The sequence below is a fragment of the Ipomoea triloba genome, chromosome 10 (assembly GCF_003576645.1).
Source record: "Ipomoea triloba cultivar NCNSP0323 chromosome 10, ASM357664v1".
Taxonomy (NCBI): Eukaryota; Viridiplantae; Streptophyta; class Magnoliopsida; order Solanales; family Convolvulaceae; genus Ipomoea; species Ipomoea triloba.
Window position 1 is genome coordinate 17,140,880 of NC_044925.1, and position 18,539 is coordinate 17,159,418.

At 37.3% G+C, this 18,539-nt stretch overlaps 2 protein-coding genes across 2 annotated transcripts; both read left to right on the forward strand.

Moving 5' to 3' along the window:
- Positions 1–10,091: 10,091 nt before the first annotated feature.
- Positions 10,092–11,182, forward strand: LOC116033220. The gene is made up of 2 exons (XM_031275978.1): positions 10,092–10,335; positions 10,383–11,182. Exons 1-2 carry the CDS (start codon positions 10,092–10,094, stop codon positions 11,180–11,182), a joined length of 1,044 nt encoding a protein of 347 aa, XP_031131838.1.
- Positions 11,183–11,534: 352 nt separating this feature from the next.
- LOC116033221 lies at positions 11,535–14,333 on the forward strand. The gene is made up of 3 exons (XM_031275979.1): positions 11,535–11,645; positions 12,338–12,406; positions 12,729–14,333. The coding sequence occupies exons 1-3, from the start codon at positions 11,535–11,537 to the stop codon at positions 14,331–14,333; spliced, it is 1,785 nt and encodes a 594-aa protein (XP_031131839.1).
- Positions 14,334–18,539: the final 4,206 nt, after the last annotated feature.

An 18,539-nucleotide genomic window follows, 5' to 3' on the forward strand; every position in this document is an offset into this window, starting at 1 on the left:
AGCGTTTCCAGCCCAGTCTGCATCGCTAAAGCCTACAAGACTTAGACTTGTATCAGCAGAAAACCAAATGTCGTAATTTAGCGTACCTTTAACATATTTGATAATACGTTTTACAGCTTTCAGATGAGATACAAGCTGTCAATCATGCTTCTATACAATGTAGGGTCAACCGAAGTGCCTTCCTCATCTTTGAACAGATTCGTAGTGGTTGAGATAGGAGTCTTGGCATCTTTAGAAGATTCTAAACCAAACTTGGTTAGCATATTTTTCTTGTGAAATAAATATACCCTCACCTTTTTGGTTTACTTGTAAACCTAAGAAGTAGGTTAATTTTCCGATTATGTTCATCTCGAATTCTTGTTGCATAACTTTCACAAGCTCACCAGTAGCACTTGTCTTGGTAGATCCAAACACAGTATAGTCAACGTAGACTTGAGCAATAGTTAAGTGTTTACCAGACCTTTTAATAAAGAGAGTTTTGTCGACTCCCCCTCGATTATAGCCGTGCTGGAGTAGGTACTGAGTTAATCTTTCATACCAGGCTCTTGGAGCCTGTTTATGATCATATAACGCCTTTTGGAGTTTGTAGACATAGTCAGGATGATGTGGGTCTTCAAACCCTTAAGGTTGAGCTACGTAGATATCCTCAGACAGGTATCCATTTAGGAACGCCGTTTTGACATCTATTTGATATAGCTTGATATTTAGGGCACATGCAACAGATAATAGTAGACGAATTGATTCTAAACGCGCCATAGGAGCAAATGTTTTATCGTAGTCAATTCCCTCGAACTGTGAGTAGCCTTGGGCTACGAGTCTAGCCTTGTTGCGAGTAATACTTCTGGCCGAGTCAGTTTTGTTCCGGAAAATCCATTTAGTACCTACAACATTAACATTGTTAGGTTTAGGGACTAGAGTTCATACCTTATTTCGTTCAAACTGCCCGAGCTCTTCCTGCATAGCCTTGATCCAGTGTTCATCAGTCAAGTCCTCTTTAATAGTTTTAGGTTCAATTTGCGACGTGTAGCAAGCATATCCTGCTAGTTGAATATAGTCACATTTAGGCTTTTTTCCTAGTTTGAATCTCAGAGTTTGGATCTCCAATTATTTTCTTGATAGGATGATTCTTTTGAACGCGAGTTGGTATGTCTATGCTACCAGATTGTTGATCCGATTCTGATTCAGAGTCTGAATTAGCTGGTGTTGTGACTGGCATAGGTGTAAGTGGTGTTGGATCAGCAATAGGAGGTTCTGGAGCACTTGCTGAACATTCAGGATATAGTCCGGAATATGAGTTTTCAACTAGGTCATCTAGTTGATCATCAATCACCACGTTAGTTGACTCCATGACAGATTTTGTCACCTTATTGTAAACTCGATACGCACGACTGTTTGAGGAATATCCAACGAAAATTTCTTCTGCGCTTTTTGGCTCAAATTTTGCAGTAGGATGCCTATCCTTCAAAATAAAACACCGTGAGCCAAATATCTGAAAGTATTTCAGATTGGGTTTCTTAACTTTCCATATTTCATATGGAGTATGAGTTGTGCCAGGTTGTAGGTATACTCGGTTAATGATGTGACAGGCAGCGTGAACTGCTTCAGCCCAGAATTTTTTAGGTAGACCTTTAGCGTTTAGAAGAACTCGACCCATTTCTTGGATTGTGCGGTTCTTTTGTTCAATGACTCCATTTTGTTGAGGTGTGTTAGTGCAAAATTAATATGTATATATTAATTTAGTTCTTAAAATTGGCATATGTTAATTGGTTATAAAAAATATAGTGGTTGATATTTAATATGGGGTTGATGAGGCTTTGTTTAAGAAGTCAAATGCAAAATCAAAGAAGGTTACTATTTTCTCTCAAAGCTTGTGGTTGACAATTCATCTCCACAAATTCCTACGTGAAAGTAGTGGCAACATGGAATTAAATGAGCTAAAATTGTGGGGCTCCTACACTATAAAAGGGGAGCATGGTAATGAAGATCCTTGGAGTTTCAAGAACATTATTACAAGAATTTTCCAAAGAATTTATGTAAGAAACTTCAAGAAAAATAGGGCTGATAAGAGTACTATCCGGAGTGACTGCTCCACTTAATACTCGTACAAGCTGAAGCGAAATCCAGGTTGGTTATAGTTTGTGTAATTGGTAGAATTAGCTCAAACTATATTTGTAATTTTTTTCATAGAGTTGTATTATAAGGTTAATGTTTAAATAGGTGGTAGACCTTATTTTGTAATTCATTGAACCTTGTATTGTAAAAACCGCGGGTTGATCTTTAGTGAAAAAGTTTTGGGCGTGGCCCCGCAGTTTGGGAGGTGTTCTCCAACTGCGTCATCAAATTCAGCTGTGTACTTAATTGGGCGCTTTATTTGCATTATATTGTGTTTGGAATATTATTGAGAATAATTACTCCTGTTGATACTCCGTTTGTATTCAAATTGGTTGTGTTTATCTACATTATATAATTTCAATTGGTATCAGAGCAGTGTCGCTCAATTTGTTAACGAGATCCTAGGGATACTCGAATGTTGTTTTGCAGAATGGAAAAGGGAGCTTCAATTTCACGACCACCTCCGTTGAAAGGAGTAAGCAACTATGCTTATTGGAAGGCTAGGATGAAAGCCTTTATAAAATCTTTGGGTGAAGAATGCTGGGATGCAATGGAAAATGCTTAGACTCCCCCCATGATGACGATCCAGAACGAACAGAAGAAAAAACCTCTCGATTAATGGACTAGAGATGAAAAGAAGAAATCATCAACAACACAACAGGGCCATGAACGCTATTCATAGTGTTCTTGGACCAGATCAATTCGAGCTGATTTCAGCCACTGATGTTGCAAAGGTTGCATGGGATGCACTTATGACTCACTATGAAGGTACAGGGCCCATCAAAGTATCAAAATTGCAGTTGCTCATGACCAAGTATGAAAGCCTAAGAATGGAAGAAACTGAGACAGTCTCTGAGTTCAGTGCAAGGATAAAGAACCTGGCAAACAGTGCACGAAACTTGGGTGAACCTTTTGAGGAAGAAAAATTGGTTCGCAAAGTGTTGAGGTCCCTACCCGCACTGTTCAAAATGCAGGCTGTTGCTATTAAACAGTCAGCTGATCCAAACACTCTAACTTTAGATTCTTTCCTGGGAAACTTGCAGACTTTTGAGTTGGAAATGGAAGAGGAAGACAAGTACCTGAACAAAAATAACACAGGAGTTACATTTGGAGCTACAGTACCTGCAGGAGCTGAATCAGACACAGAGATGAACGAGGTCATGGCGATGTTGTCAAAGAAATTTGGCAAAATGCTCAAGAAAGCAAAAGGATAGGGAAAAACACATACCAAAGGAGACAGAATTGGAGGTGTTCAGAAGCACAAAGGTCAAAATCAAGACTTTAAGTCTAAGGGTGTTCAATGCTATGAGTGTGGAGGCTATGGACACATGCAAGCTGATTGTGGAAACCTTAAAGGAAAGAAGTCCTATACAGTTACCTGGAGTGATGTTGAAGATTCGGACAATGATGAACAGGTGGAAACGAGCAATTTTGTTGCGTTCCATGGCAGTATGTATCATCCCGATGATATGGAAGAACGTGCGAACTACGAGAAGTTCTTTAGTACGGAGAATAATGTGCCAGACAATGAGATACAATCCACCATTCCAGAGCCGTGTGAAGCAGTTGAAGATATACAGAGTAATGATGAAGAAGTTGATCTAGCAGAAGCCTATGAAGAATTGTGTAGGAACTGGTATAAGGTAAGCAAACTGAATCTTGTACTAATTAAGAACGTTGAGTCTCTAGAGATGGATAATTCACTTCTAAAAACATCAGTAGAAAAACTCAAGTCTGAATTGGATACTAAGGTGTCAAATGAACAGTACCTGCAAAAGGATTTGGAAGATTTCAAAAAACGTGTGAGAATGTTGAACACAGGGACAAAGAGTTTAAATGAAATTCTTCAGTCAGGAGAAAACAACCACAACAAAGCAAGTCTAGGCTTCACAGGTGAGCAAGGAAATCAGAAAAAAAACTTGGGTGCGGGAAAAGAGGTCAATGAGAAATACTGGAGGCAAAAGGTATGCGAACATTTTCTTTAACAAATCTTGTTTTCGATGTAACATGAAAGGACATGGGTGGAGGCAATGCTAACAGATCAACACACGAAAAATATGGCGCCCCAAGCAATCCTGTTTGACAACAAAGATAGCAATCTCTGCGAACGTAGCCTCTTCGTGGTATTTTGACAGCGGATGCTCTCGGCACATGACAGGTAACAAAGGATTTCTGAAAGATATGATTGAAGAAAATGCTGGACATGTTGTAACACCCCTATTTTCACATCTTAATTTAATTACAAAATCACCAATAATATATTGCGGAAGCTTAAAATTCTAACCATAACAAAATGGGTGTTACCGCCACGCTCGGGTATCTCTCCTATACCCAAACGCTAAGGCTAAACTTACAACATCAAAAATCCTCAAATAATCTAACTCAATACATATGGAAATAATTAATACAACGGGGTATTCTCAAAATACAAAATCTTCTAGGGTGTCTATTCTAAGATAGACTAAAATCATCCTCAACTTCCATCCTATTCATGTTCACCTGCAAAAATCATTAAACACAAAAACAAAGGGGTGTATATCCCAAAATTAGCATAAGCTAAGTAAGTTCCATTTCACCCCGTAAAATATAGGCTTGGATTTTATATTTTCAAAATCTCATCTTCTTTTCCAAAACCGTATATATATAATTTATTTCATAATCTTTCATAATAATATACTTTTCCAAAATACTTGTGGAGATATCATTTTCTTCCAAAAATAACATATTTGTCAAGGATGATTAAATACCGAGTAAAGAGACTTTAAGCTCTCAACATAACTACCAAAAGGCATCATAAGCCAAACCAAAATCAATAGGCACTACAGGCCACACCAATACTTCAAATTTCATAAATCGAATTTTGGGGGATTTCAACCCAAACCAATATCAATTAATTAATTTTCATAATGACTATAATTCCAATGGTATGTTGTGAGATTTCCGGCTCACACCGGCACCAAATATTATTATCCTCCAAGACCAAATATGTATATATAATTTCTAAAAATATATCATTTCTTCATAATAAATATTTTCTTCAATAAAATATATAATTTCTCAAAACACATTTTTTTCTCCAGAATAATTCATTCCATAATAGTATATCATTCTTAATATACGAATGTATATAACACCAAAAATTCCAAGCCAAATATTTACACAACACACGGGTTCGACCCGTAAAAATATATTCTCGAAAATTCGAGAATCAACACACATAATATACAATGCACTTGTGATCACATAACATTCTAATGCACATAATTTTGCAAAAAACATAATTTTGATATATATAAATATCATATCATATAATCACATACATATATATGGGGCAAATAATAATTTTGGTGAACATGAAATCTTACCCTTGTAGACCAAAATCTTCTCAAAAGAAACTGCCCAAAACATTTAAGCTTAAGCTAGGATTCGAACCCTTCCACTCTCATCTAACACCTCAAGCTTCTACCATTAAACCACTGCCACTTTTGTGTTCAAAACACATTCGGGTCTTAATAAGCTATAAATCCGAATGAAAATATTTTGCTATGAAAAACAAGAAAACTTACTTAATAACCAACACTTTCACTTCATCACTTCTTCTCCCACACAATACTGATTTCTCTCCTCACTTCTCCTGATTTTTCCTCACCACACAATCCCTCTATTTATAGGCAAAAGGGAAAGGAAGACAAGTCTTGAAGAGAAAGACATAGGGGAGTCCAAATGGTTTGCTAAGCTATTTAAACTTTCAAGGTGGAAACAAGACAAAACAAAAAGTCTTGCCAACCAAAAATTATACATATACTTATACATACATACATACCTAGTACATATACAAAATACATACATACATATAGTATATAGAGAAAATGACTGGCAGCAGGATTCCGAAATTTATTGAGAAATTTCGGTAAGGTAAAATGGTTCCATTTTTTTCAGATATGTAATTCAGTAAGTCTAGAAGCTACATATAAAATTTCATAATAATCTAAGGAGTAGAAATATCATTTTCGAATTTTTTTCCAAAACTGGTCCAGAGAGAAAAATTCTAGACAGCACACTGCCAAGGGCAAAAATGGAATTTTCTGTGTTTATTCGAGGATCAAAATGACCAAAACTTTTCATGGACATCAAGTACTATAAATTGGGTCTCTACCATAAAAATTTCAAGTAAAAAGGAGTTCGGGAAGTACGTTTACCGAATTAATCTTTCAGGCTGCGCTGAGCTGAATTTTTCTGAAAATGAATTGTTAGAAACATTTTTGGCTAAAAATACTTTGTAACAAAAATAGTGACGAACCAAAATTATTTTGCAATAAAAATGGTGACGAAATTTTGGGATGTCACACATGTCACATTTAGAGATGGTGAAAGAGGTGAAATCATTGGACGAGGAACGTTGAACACATAAGGTATGCCTAAACTTAAAAATGTTTATTTAGTGAAAGGGCTAAAAGCCAATCTAATCAGTATTAGTCAGCTATGTGATCAGAACTTGCTAGTTAGATTCATTAAAGAAAACTGTAAAGTTTTCAGTTCAAAGACTTGTGTTATGGAAGGTGTCAAAACCTCCGACAACTGTTATATGATAAAATCTGTATATGTATGCAATAGTTCTATAACAGATGAAACTGAGATTTGGCATTATAAGCTTGGACATTTGAACTATTAAGACATATACAAGCTCATGAGTTCTGAAGCTGTGAGAGGTGTGCCTCGTTTAACCTTGAGAGGTGATACACAAATCTGTGGACCCTGTCAGCGTGGTAAGCAAACAAGAGTATCTCACAAAAGGTTAGTTAACATTCCCACCACAAGAGTTCTTGAACTTCTTCACATGGATCTTATAGGACCAACTTAAATTGACAGTCTCGGCGGTAAGAAGTATGTGTTTGTATGTGTAGATGATTTCTCTAGGTTCACGTGGATTGATTTCTTGAGAGAAAAATCTTACACGCTTAATGCCTTCATTAAATTGTGTTAGAGATTACAAACAGAAAAAGACAAGTCGATAGGAAGAATTTCTAGGATTAAAAGTGATCATGGGCGAGAATTTGAAAACACAGAGTTTAGTCATATTTGTGATTCACATGGAATCTTGCATGAATTTTCTACTCCAAAAACTCCACAGCAAAATGGGGTTGTAGAAAGGAAAAATAGAACTCTACAAGAAATGGCTAGAGTTATGTTAGTCGCAAAGAGTTTGTCTCAACGTTTTTGGGCTAAAGCCATGAACACTGCTTGTCACATTACTAATAGAGTTTTTCTGAGAACAGGCATTGGGAAGACTTCATATGAGATATGGAAAGGCAGGACACCAAACTTGAAATACTTTCATGTATTTGGAAGTGTTTGTTACATCTTAAATGACAGCGCTCCGAAGGGAAAATTCAAAGCCAAAAGTGATGAAGGAATATTTCTTGGATACTCTATCAATAGCAAGGCATATCGAGTTTTCAACAAAAGAACCAACACTATCATGGAATCAGCAAACGTGACAGTTAATGATGCAGTCACCAAACCACGGAAGGAAGATGATGAAGACCCAGTATGTATCACAAGTACCCCAATAGAAAATGATGAAGACCCAGCATGTATCATAAGTAATCCAACAGACCAAGGAGAAAGCTCACAAGAACAAGCAGAAGTCTCTAAAGGTCCATCATCTAGAGTTCAGAAAAATCGTCCAACAGAGAATGTGATCGGAGAAGTTAGCGTTGGGATTCGGACCAGAGAAAAAGAAAAGAAAAGCTATCGTGAAATGTTGGGATACTCTTGCTACATCTCCCTGATAGAACCAAAGAATGCGAATGAAGCTCTAAAAATGAGTGTTGGATCAACACCATGCAAGACGAGTTACTCTAGTTTGAGAGGAATCAAATTTGGGATCTAGTCCCACAACTCGATAACGTTAACATTATTGGCACAAAATGGATTTTCATAAACAAGTCAGATGAGAATGGGATTGTCATAAAAAACAAAGCACGGTTGGTGGCTCAAGGATACACTCAACTAGAAGGGATTGATTTCGGAGAAACATTTGCCCCGGTTGCAAGATTAGAATCAATCAGACTTCTAATCTCAATCGCTTGCATAATGAGGATCAGACTGCAACAAATGGATGTCAAGACTGTGTTCTTAAATGGGTATTTAAAAGAAGAAGTATATGTTGCACAACCAAAAGGCTTTGAAGATCCGAAACATCCAGACCATGTGTACAGATTGAAAAGGGCACTATATGGACTGAAACAAGATCCTAGAGCATGGTATGAACGCTTAACAGACTATCTGATTAAGAAAGGATATATCAGAGGAAGTGTTGACAAAACCTTGTTCATCAGAAGGTATGACTCTGACCTAATCATCGCTCAAATCTATGTAGATGATATAGTTTTTGGTTCTACATCAGATCATCTTGCTACAAATTTTGTCAACCTAATGAAAGAGGAATTTGAGATGAGCATGGTTGGTGAGTTAGCATACTTCCTTGGTCTACAAATCAAACAAACTGATGACGGTGTTTTTGTTTCTCAAACAAAATATGCTCACAATCTTGTGAACCGATTTGGACTTGACACTAGCAAAAGTGTACGCACTCCTTTTCCCACCCACATGAAACTTCACCGTGATGATGAAGGAAAATCTATTGACCCAAGCTTATATAGAAGCATGATTGGCAGTCTACTCTACCTAACGGCGAGCAGACCTAACATAAGTTTCAGCGTTGGGGCATGTGCAAGATATTAGGCGAATCCGAGAGAATCACACTTAACTGCAGTCAAGCGAATTATAAAATACATAAAAGGCACCTTGAATTTAGAGATTTGGTACTCGAAGGAGTCAAGTACACAACTTGTTGGGTTCACGGATGCGGACTGGGCAGGAAATGTGGATGACAGGAAAAACACTTCTGGAGACTGCTTTTATCTAGGCTCAAATCTTGTATCCTAGCTAAGCAAGAAACAGAATTCCATATCCTTGTCCACGGCTGAAGCTGAATACATTTCCGCAGGTAGCAGTTGTGCCCAATTGATATGGATGAAACAGATGTTGGCAGACTATGAAATTTCACAAGTAATCACTCTTTACTGTGACAACTCAAGTGCAATAAGCATAACAAAAAATCCTGTTCTTCATTCTCGCACCAAACACATAGATATTCGACATCATTTTATTAGAGAATTGGTAGAAGATAACGTTGTGTGCTTAGATTATGTACCTACGGGGAACCAGACTGCAAATATTTTTACTAAAGCACTGGATGGGAACAAATTTGAGGAATTGCGACACAAACTTGGTTTGTGTACCTTCACATGATGTTTAATTTCATTATTAGTTCTTCTTTAATTGGTTCTTTATTTTTTTTGTTGTTGTTCTTTCTGTTACGTTTTTTTTTCAAACAAACAAAAAAAATTATTACAACAAAACCTTTAGTGGTTCCTTGTTATGGTTTAGTTTTGTGGTTAATTTTTCTATTTAAATTGATTTCACCGTTAATCTATCAAAATTTTTTTCTTAATTAGTTTTTGTTTGTTTTGGTTTGTTTTTTGTGTTAAAAAAAAATTGCCTAGTTTTTCACTGCAAATGTTGTAAATTTTGTTTTGGTTTATTTTTCCCTTAGACTAGGTCCAACCTTTTTTTTTTTTTCATTAAACCAGTTTTTTTCCCGTTCTTCACTTACAAATATACACAAACAAAAAAAATGGATTTTGTGTTCAGTCAAAAATCTGTTGCGAACTACTTTTTGTTTTCATATTCAAAATCCATCTTTATAGTTTTTTCTTTTATTGTTTTTGTTATTTGGTAAAGTTGTCTTTTATTTATTTATTTGCTTTATTTATTCTCTTCTAAAAACCAGTAGCCGTATCCACACAAAACAACCAAGAACCCAAGCCCTGTTTGTTCGTCTTTCACGAACTTGAATCGCGAAACCTCTCTTCACCGGTTGATCGCGAAAAGCTTCCGTCTTCACCGCAGGGATGCCGCCGCGACGCTCCTCCTGCTTAGCGAGTTCCTCCTCGGGTAAAGCTCCGGCAACACCTCCGTTAATCACCGTCTCTTTCGCTCCTCGTCAAACTCGCTCCACCACCAGACGGGCCATTGTCGTCGCTCGTGAAGCTCCACCGGTGCCGGAATATCAACAACCTACTGACATTCTTGAGGTTAGTTCTGATTTCCATGGTACAATGAAATATAATGCTGCATTTGTTGCTGATGAAGGCGGTCAGTCCAGCCCTAATGAAAAAGTGAAGAAGATTATTTGGATGAAGAAATTGGGGATTTTCCTGACAATAGCCAAATTGCGGTTGAAAATCTGCGTACCCAGGACCCCGAGTATACACCTTCACTACCAATCGACTACCGTGCCGCTTCTCCAGTTCCGGGTGTGCAATCTGTCTCGACTCAAAAGCAGAGGATGAAGGTCATTTTTCCATCTCAACGAGTCACCCGGTCAGCCAGTAGACTTCAACAATCTGCACCTACTACTAGCCCGCGCCGACAGTCACCTGCTACTGCCCCGCGACCTGCTCAACCTGCTACTGCCGGTCAAAATCCGTTTCAAGCAAACTCTACTACTGATGCTTTCTCGTTTAAATTTTATTATGCTGCTTTGGACTTTGCTTGGAAACACATTTCTGCTAAGAATTTTATTGGCCAGAGGAAATTATTACTTAAGGATTTTGTTTCTACACCAGGCCTATGTGACATTTTACACTCTGCTAAATTGTTTCAGACTGTGGTCAAGGTAAAAAAATTTGTTCGTTTTGTTGTGTGTGAACTTTATGCCAATCTTGTGCCTGAATTGATTAGATTTGGTCAAGCCTATGTTAGGGGACGCATGTATGCTTTTAATCCTATGGTTATCAATCAGTTTTTTGGGTCATTTGATTATGATGATGATTATACTGAGGATATGGATGTGGTCACTAGAAGGCTAACAGGTGGTACACGGGTTAGATGGGTGAAAAAGGACATTATTAAAGTTGTGGAATTGACCTCTACTTTTGCCTATCTGCACAAAATTGCGTACTCAAACTGGATGCCTACGACACAGAAGGGTTATGTATAAAGGGCTATGGCAGTTCTCCTGTTCAAGATTGCTAGTGGGATTCAAGTCAATTTAGGGCAACTATTGTTTGATCAAGTAGTTGATGCTCGGAATGGAGCCAAGGGTCGAAAGGACCTGATACTACCTAACTTAATCTATAGTTTGCTAGTTATGCAGGGATTTGAGAAAGACACCTCTGAGTTTTATGAGGCTGAACCAAAGCTTATCAAACCTGACCACAGATTGCTTACTGGCACCCACATTGACGATCTTGCTGAATGATAATGCTGGCCCATCATCAGTTGTTGACACCACGAGCGTCACCGTAGCTTTCCTTGAAAATGAGCTTCGTTTGATTCATGATCACCGACAGATGTTATCTTCACGTGAGGCTCGGATCACTGGACTCTTGTCTACACTACGCCAGAACACTCATGATGGGGATTCTCCAGATTGCGATGTTGCTTCTTCTTCTGATGAATCGGTAGCATTTTGAAAACTTGTTCAATGGTATTATTTCTGCATTTAGTAGTAGTCTTGAATCCTGCTAGTGAAACAATTTTAGTTCTGTGTGAATAACATGTGGTTAGTATGTTTTGCATACTTTAGATCTGACGTTAGTGCATGCTTTTGGTACCTTTACTTAGCTCAAGCCTTCCAGTTTCAATAACTAGATTCCTCTCACAAAATATGTACTCACATCTATTCTTGAGAAATGAGATTTATGAATTTTGCTTGTGGTTTCAATACATCTCCCATACACACAGATATTCATATTTATCCTCCTCCCATTTGTACCTAGAAGAGGGCTACCCGGTGTCTGCTACTGTTCAAAAGAATCCTAGAACAGCCCGGCGTGAAAGCTTTCTAGTGTATCCTTAATCCTATGCATTCTTGACATATTCCTTACCTAGAAAATGGTTGTCCGGTGTCTGCTACAATTCAAAAGAATCCTAGAACAGCCCGGTGTGAAAGCTTTCTAGTGTGAGTAATTCTTGGTGACCTGGAAGATGGTTACCTAGTGCTTAATATGGTTTCAAATAACCTGAGAAGAGCCCAGTGTGAAATCTATCCAGTGTGCTTAGACTTGAAAAATCACCCATACACTCTGCTTGTTCCCTACCTTCCTATACATAGCATGTTTCTATCAGATTATCTCTGCATCTTACTTTGCAGGTTCTCTTTATTGTGTTTACTTGCTTTGTTCATTTCTGCTATTATATGGGAGTGATGCCTTTGGATAATGTTTCTCAAAAGGGGGAGTAGAAAGTGTCACAAATTCAGGGGTAGATTTGATTGTTATTTTATGTTGGCACACATGTTTAGGGGGAGATTGTACATATTTGGGGTGTCTTATTTCGAGTGAAATATCTGTTGCAATGAGTGGGGGTGTTTTGATCAACATATGCCAAAGGGGGAGATTGTTAGTACAAAATTAATATGTATATATTAATTTAGTTCTTAAAATTGGCATATGTTAGTTGGTTATAAAAAAAATGTAGTGGTTGATATTTAAAATGGGGTTGATGAGGTAGTGAAGCTCCATTTGATATACCGTGGCTTTAAGGAAGGGTACGATCAATGGATATGGCATGGTGAAAGCTTACCTTCTAGTACAAGTGGTAGTAGGAATGAAGCTCATGTTAATAGTGAAACTCATGTACAGAATGAAACTCAAACAAATAGTCAAACTCAGGCAGATAACAAGGAGAATGATGAAACTCATGAAAGCAATGAGGAGGATGATAAAATTAATAACCGAATAGATGAAATGATGCGTGATATGCAAGGAGATTTTAGTGAAATGCCTCATGAATTTAAATGTTTGTTTGACAATGCTGAAAAACCGTTGTTCTCTAGGTGTACCAAATATACGAAGTTAACTGGTGTGCTTAAATTATATAATTTAAAAGCAAAGAATGGATGGAGCGATAAGAGTTTCACGGGATTATTAGAATTACTAAAAGACATGCTTCCTAGTGATAATGAACTTCCAAATTCAACCTACGAAGCAAAGAAGTTGTGTCCGTTGGGTATGGACATTGAGAGGATACATGCATGTCCAAATGATTGTATACTGTATTGGAAAGAATACAAAGACTTGCTTGTGTGTCCAAAGTGTGGGTCCACACGTTATAAAAGGAAAAATGTTGGTGTGCGTGATGATAAGAAAGGCCCACCAGCGAAAGTATTATGGTATTTACCTGTAATACCAAGATTTAAACGCATGTTTGCTAATCCAAAGGAGGCAAAAAATTTGCAATGGCATGCTATTGGGAGAAAAGACGATGGAAAACTAAGACATCCAACCGATTCACCACAATGGAGGAATATTGATAGGAGGTGGCCTGAATTTGGTACTGAAAATAGGAATCTTAGACTTGGATTGTGTACTGATGGAATGAACCCCCATGGTAACATGAGCAGTCGACATAGTACTTGGCTTGTCCTATTAGTAGTCTATAATCTTCCACCTTGGTTGTGTATGAAGCGAAAATACATCATGTTGTCGTTGTTAATATCAGGACCTAAGCAACCGGGAAATGACATAGATGTATATCTAGCGCCACTTATTGAAGATTTAAAGATGTGGAATGAAGGTGTGTCGGTGTATGATGTTTATAGTCGAAGCAATTTTACCTTACGTGCAACGATCTTTTGCACCATAAATGATTTTCCAGCTTATGGTAACCTATCAGGTTATACTTGTAAAGGAGCTAAGGCATGTCCCATTTGTCAAGATGAAACTCCTGATCTATGGTTGAGTAACAGTAAAAAGAATGTGTTCATGAGTCATAAGACATTTCTCCCAGTTGGTCATCCTTATCGCAAGAAGAAACAAGCTTTTAATGGAGAATCAGAGACTCGAGTAGCTCATTTGCCTTTATCTGGACATGCAATTCATGAACGTGTTAATATTGTTGATGTTGCTTTTGGCAAAGCTTGTAAGACTACTCAGAAGACTCTCTGGAAGAAGAGGTCTATATTTTGGGATCTAACATATTGGGAGCATTTAGGAGTTAGACATTGTCTTGATGTGATGCATATTGAGAAGAATGTGTGTGAAAGCATTATTGGAAAATTGTTGAACATTCAAGGAAAGACAAAAGATGGTATTAAAGCTAGAAAGGATATGGTTGAAATGGGAATACGGGAGAAGTTAACACCATAAGTGTAACACCCCGAACCTACCTTCCCGTACATCCGAGGCGTTACCGCCACACCTAGAGAGAGAATTCTATCGTTCCTCGATAGGCCTCACTCTAGGTGCACAGGCTAAAGGAGTTATCCTCATCACAACAACCACTCAACAGACCTTACAACTTTCAGACATGTTAATAGATGAAGCTTCATTAAGCAGGGTTCATAATTTTTTTTCAAAATACATACATAGGAAGCCTCTCGGGCTCAAAATACCAACAGGGTTCGACCTAAAAGCACTGGTTATGCCTAGCCATTACTACGGCTACAAAAATTTATGTACACCAAAAACAAATTCCCCAGAAACTCCTAAAGATCCGACGTCTAGTCAAGCATGCGGTACACAGGGCCGGTGAACTCTCCCCAGACCAGGTGCCACTCCCCCTCATACCAAGTAATATGGTCCAAAAACCGAGAAGTGGTTATGACCATCGACCACTCCTCCCAAACATCCCGAGGGCTAGGGTCCCAAGGGTAGGGGTAGTGCACAATGAACTCTAGGGGATCGCTACCCTCTAACGGCTCTATGGGGTAAAAGCCGTAAGCAGCCTGGATCTCGTCCATAACCGGGCAAGAGTAAAACGGGGCCGCCGGAGCCATAGGAGTATCTGGGTGCGTGGGAGCCTCAGGAGCATAACCGGGTGCATACGGGTCTTCTCCCTCCATCATCTGTATATAATCATCATAGTCCATACCCTGACAAACGTACTCCGGTGAGCTTTCGGACTGCAAGAACTGACACTAGACGGCATCTGATAAGAACACAGTGAAGTGTAGTTAGCACGACGGCTAAGTAAGGATATCCAAGGGTTATTTAAAACTAAGTAAGGGTTTTGAAAACAAAGAGTACTTAGGATACCCTATACCTTACTCATCTGCAAGATTCTACCTGCAACAGTTATAATCAACAACTTACATACATCATGAGTAGAATTCAACTATGTTGATAACATTCCTTCTTGACAAGGTCATTTAGTAATCATTCACATACTCAATATTATAATGTTACACAGATAAGCATACTAGCAAGTAATATAAACATAATTCGTACATCTTGCTCGTAATCATTTTAGCAGAAAACTTTTCCTCACAAAGAGATCCTCATCATTTTTCACCTTTCGAAGAGTAAGATTACCCACAAACTTTGGGTATTTAATTACTTGTCACATCTTTCTTTCCCGTAGCTACGGAGTAACTACCTTCACATTTCAAAATTCTTCTTAGTCCTAGTTAGAAAGTGTGAGGCCTTTGGAGTCCTTTCTCCACTTCTGACCACTTAGATCGTTGAACTCGGGTTCAGTGGTCATCGCCCGGTCTAATACTGATCCCCTGGACTTATAGGAGCGTTGGAATGATTCCTAGCTAGCCTCACTAGGTTCATAAGAACGACACCTACCCGAACATAGAGTGATTATACTTAAATGTGCACACCCCCGTAGGAGTCCTTTTCCTTCCGGGTGATATAGTACTCGGCGAATAGACTTCGCCCCCAATATGATTGATCACACATAGTTACCATGCGGAATAGGCACTTTAAGCTCATCTTTATTCCGTGGTTAACAAGATCCTTCACAACTTACTAGAACTAAGGTTTGAAAATATTTTTCTATCCTTTCCCCTTCTTGCTTTGAAAATAGTTTGGACATGCTTGGGTCAATCCCAACACTCGGAATTAAATTCCCCTTTCAACCCAACTCAAGAACTCTACCTTTCTTTTCAAAATATTTGAATGATCTACTAACATCATGTCACTATGGTAATTCAAGTGTAATTGCCCTACACTTTTATCTTCACAAAAATTCACATAAGCCTCACATTTAACACATACGTCTCAAGGCATAAACATGTACATTTCCCCACTTCAACATATGCGTAACACATAACAACATTTATTCTTTCAAACACGTACTACCCAACTACATAGTGTTGTTCTTCTTATTACTCACATGTATAATTATGATTCATACAACTATATACCTCACACAAAAAGTGACATTTAAATTATACATACATACCCATATATGTACTCATAAATATACGACCTATGTACATATATACATAATCCATACATATAAATTGTATATATACATGTATCCCTACATGTGTGTACGTACCATATATATGTATATAATTTACCCTTATTTTATATATATATATACGTATACTACACTCACACACCCATATTGTTATATATATATATACATATATATAAATTACACTAGATCACTCACACACACATCACGTAGGGTATATATATATACATATATTTAACTACACTATTTAGACCACACACACACACTACTCGTAACTCACATATGTATACATTCCCATACTTTATTTGTATATATATATATATATATATATATATAAATATATATATATATATAACATAAACACAAATACATATATATACTCATATTTTTTTGTTATATATATATATATTACATCACATATCTATACGTTACATTTATTATATATATATATTACATCACATATCTATACGTTACATTTATTTTATAATGCACCTAGTATGCTTAAATTAGCGTTACATTTATTTTATAATGCACCTAGTATGCTTAAATTAGAAGTTTGGGCACTTTGGCAACTACCTCATACTCACAATATTTTTGTACACACATACATCATGAACAACATCTTTATACATATTTACACATACATCAAGTACACAAAAATTCCATCTAGCACTCAAACTAATTTCCACAAAATCATCAATCACCTAGTTTCAAACAACCTCAACCAAATAAAGGGATTCCTTACCTTAAATGGGTTCCAAATCTTGTAGGAGGTCTTTGTAGGTGGTTTTCCCCAATTTACCTCAAAACCCTAAAATTTCATCAACCACATAACACAAGATTTCAAGAAATTACTCTCAAATTAGTGCTCTAGGAAGGAAAATAGGACTATTTACTGAATAAAAACGAAGATTTACCGAACGTTTGGAGACTTTGGTGACAGAATTTGGCTATGGTAGTTGAAGCTTAGTGAAGAAGATGATAGTGTTTTCCTCCCTTTTCTTCTCTTTTTTTTTTTCGGCCAAACACAAGGGAAATGGGGAAGAGATGGGGTTTTTATGGTCTTGGTCAAATGGTTGACTAGTCCACACTTGTAGGATAAGACATCACCTAACATGGATTAAAATACTCCAAAATATCTTTACTTAGACTGTTTGGGATTAATTCAGATAAGTCCTCGGTGGAAACTAATTTAATTCAAATAATTTTCGAACCCAAAAATTAATTCCAGTCTAAAACTCCAAATTGGGCTAGGTTCGGTATCCTGCGAAACTTCGCGATGTTACGATCAAAAATAATTTTGGCTGCTATGGCTAATCAAATAAAATAGGAAATTCAAGAATAATAGTAGGGTGTCTAAAAATCCATTTCTTAGGTCAAACGGGTTCGAATACTAGTTCCTAAAATTATTACGGTTCGTGACCGGGACGTACGATCGCAGCTTCTTACTAATTGTCTTTGCTTATAATAATTCTTTCGAAGCATCTGGAGATCATCTCATGGATGTTATAGCCTAAAGAAATATTTTTTGAACCTTAATTTTACTGAAATAGATGGGGGGTTACAGTCTACCCTCCTTACTGAAAAGGTTCCGTCTGGTTATTCATCGAATATTAAAAAACTTGTGTCAATGAAAGACCTTAAATTGGTTGGCATGAAGTCTCATGATTGTCATATATTAATGCAGCACATGCTCCCTGTAGCTATTCGGGATATTTTATCGAAACATGTTAGACAAGCTATAACAAGACTTTGTTTCTTTTTCAATGCTATTTGCAATAAAGTTGTTGATGTAGGTGTGTTAGATGCTTTGCAGGCTGATGTGGTTGTTACTTTATGTCAACTTGAAATGTATTTTCCTCCTTGTTTTGATATTATGGTGCACTTGATTGTTCACTTGGTGAGGGAAATTAAGATCACTGTTCCAGTTTTTATGAGATATATGTATCCGTTTGAAAGATACATAGGCATATTGAAAGGATATGTGAGAAACAGATATCGACCTGAAGGAAGTATAATTGAAGGTTATGGTTCTAAAGATGCAATTGAATTTTGTACTGATTATTTAGCTGGTGTTGAGTCTATTGGTATTGCCAAACCTTGTCATGATGGAAGACTCAGTGGGAAAGGTACTATTGGATTAA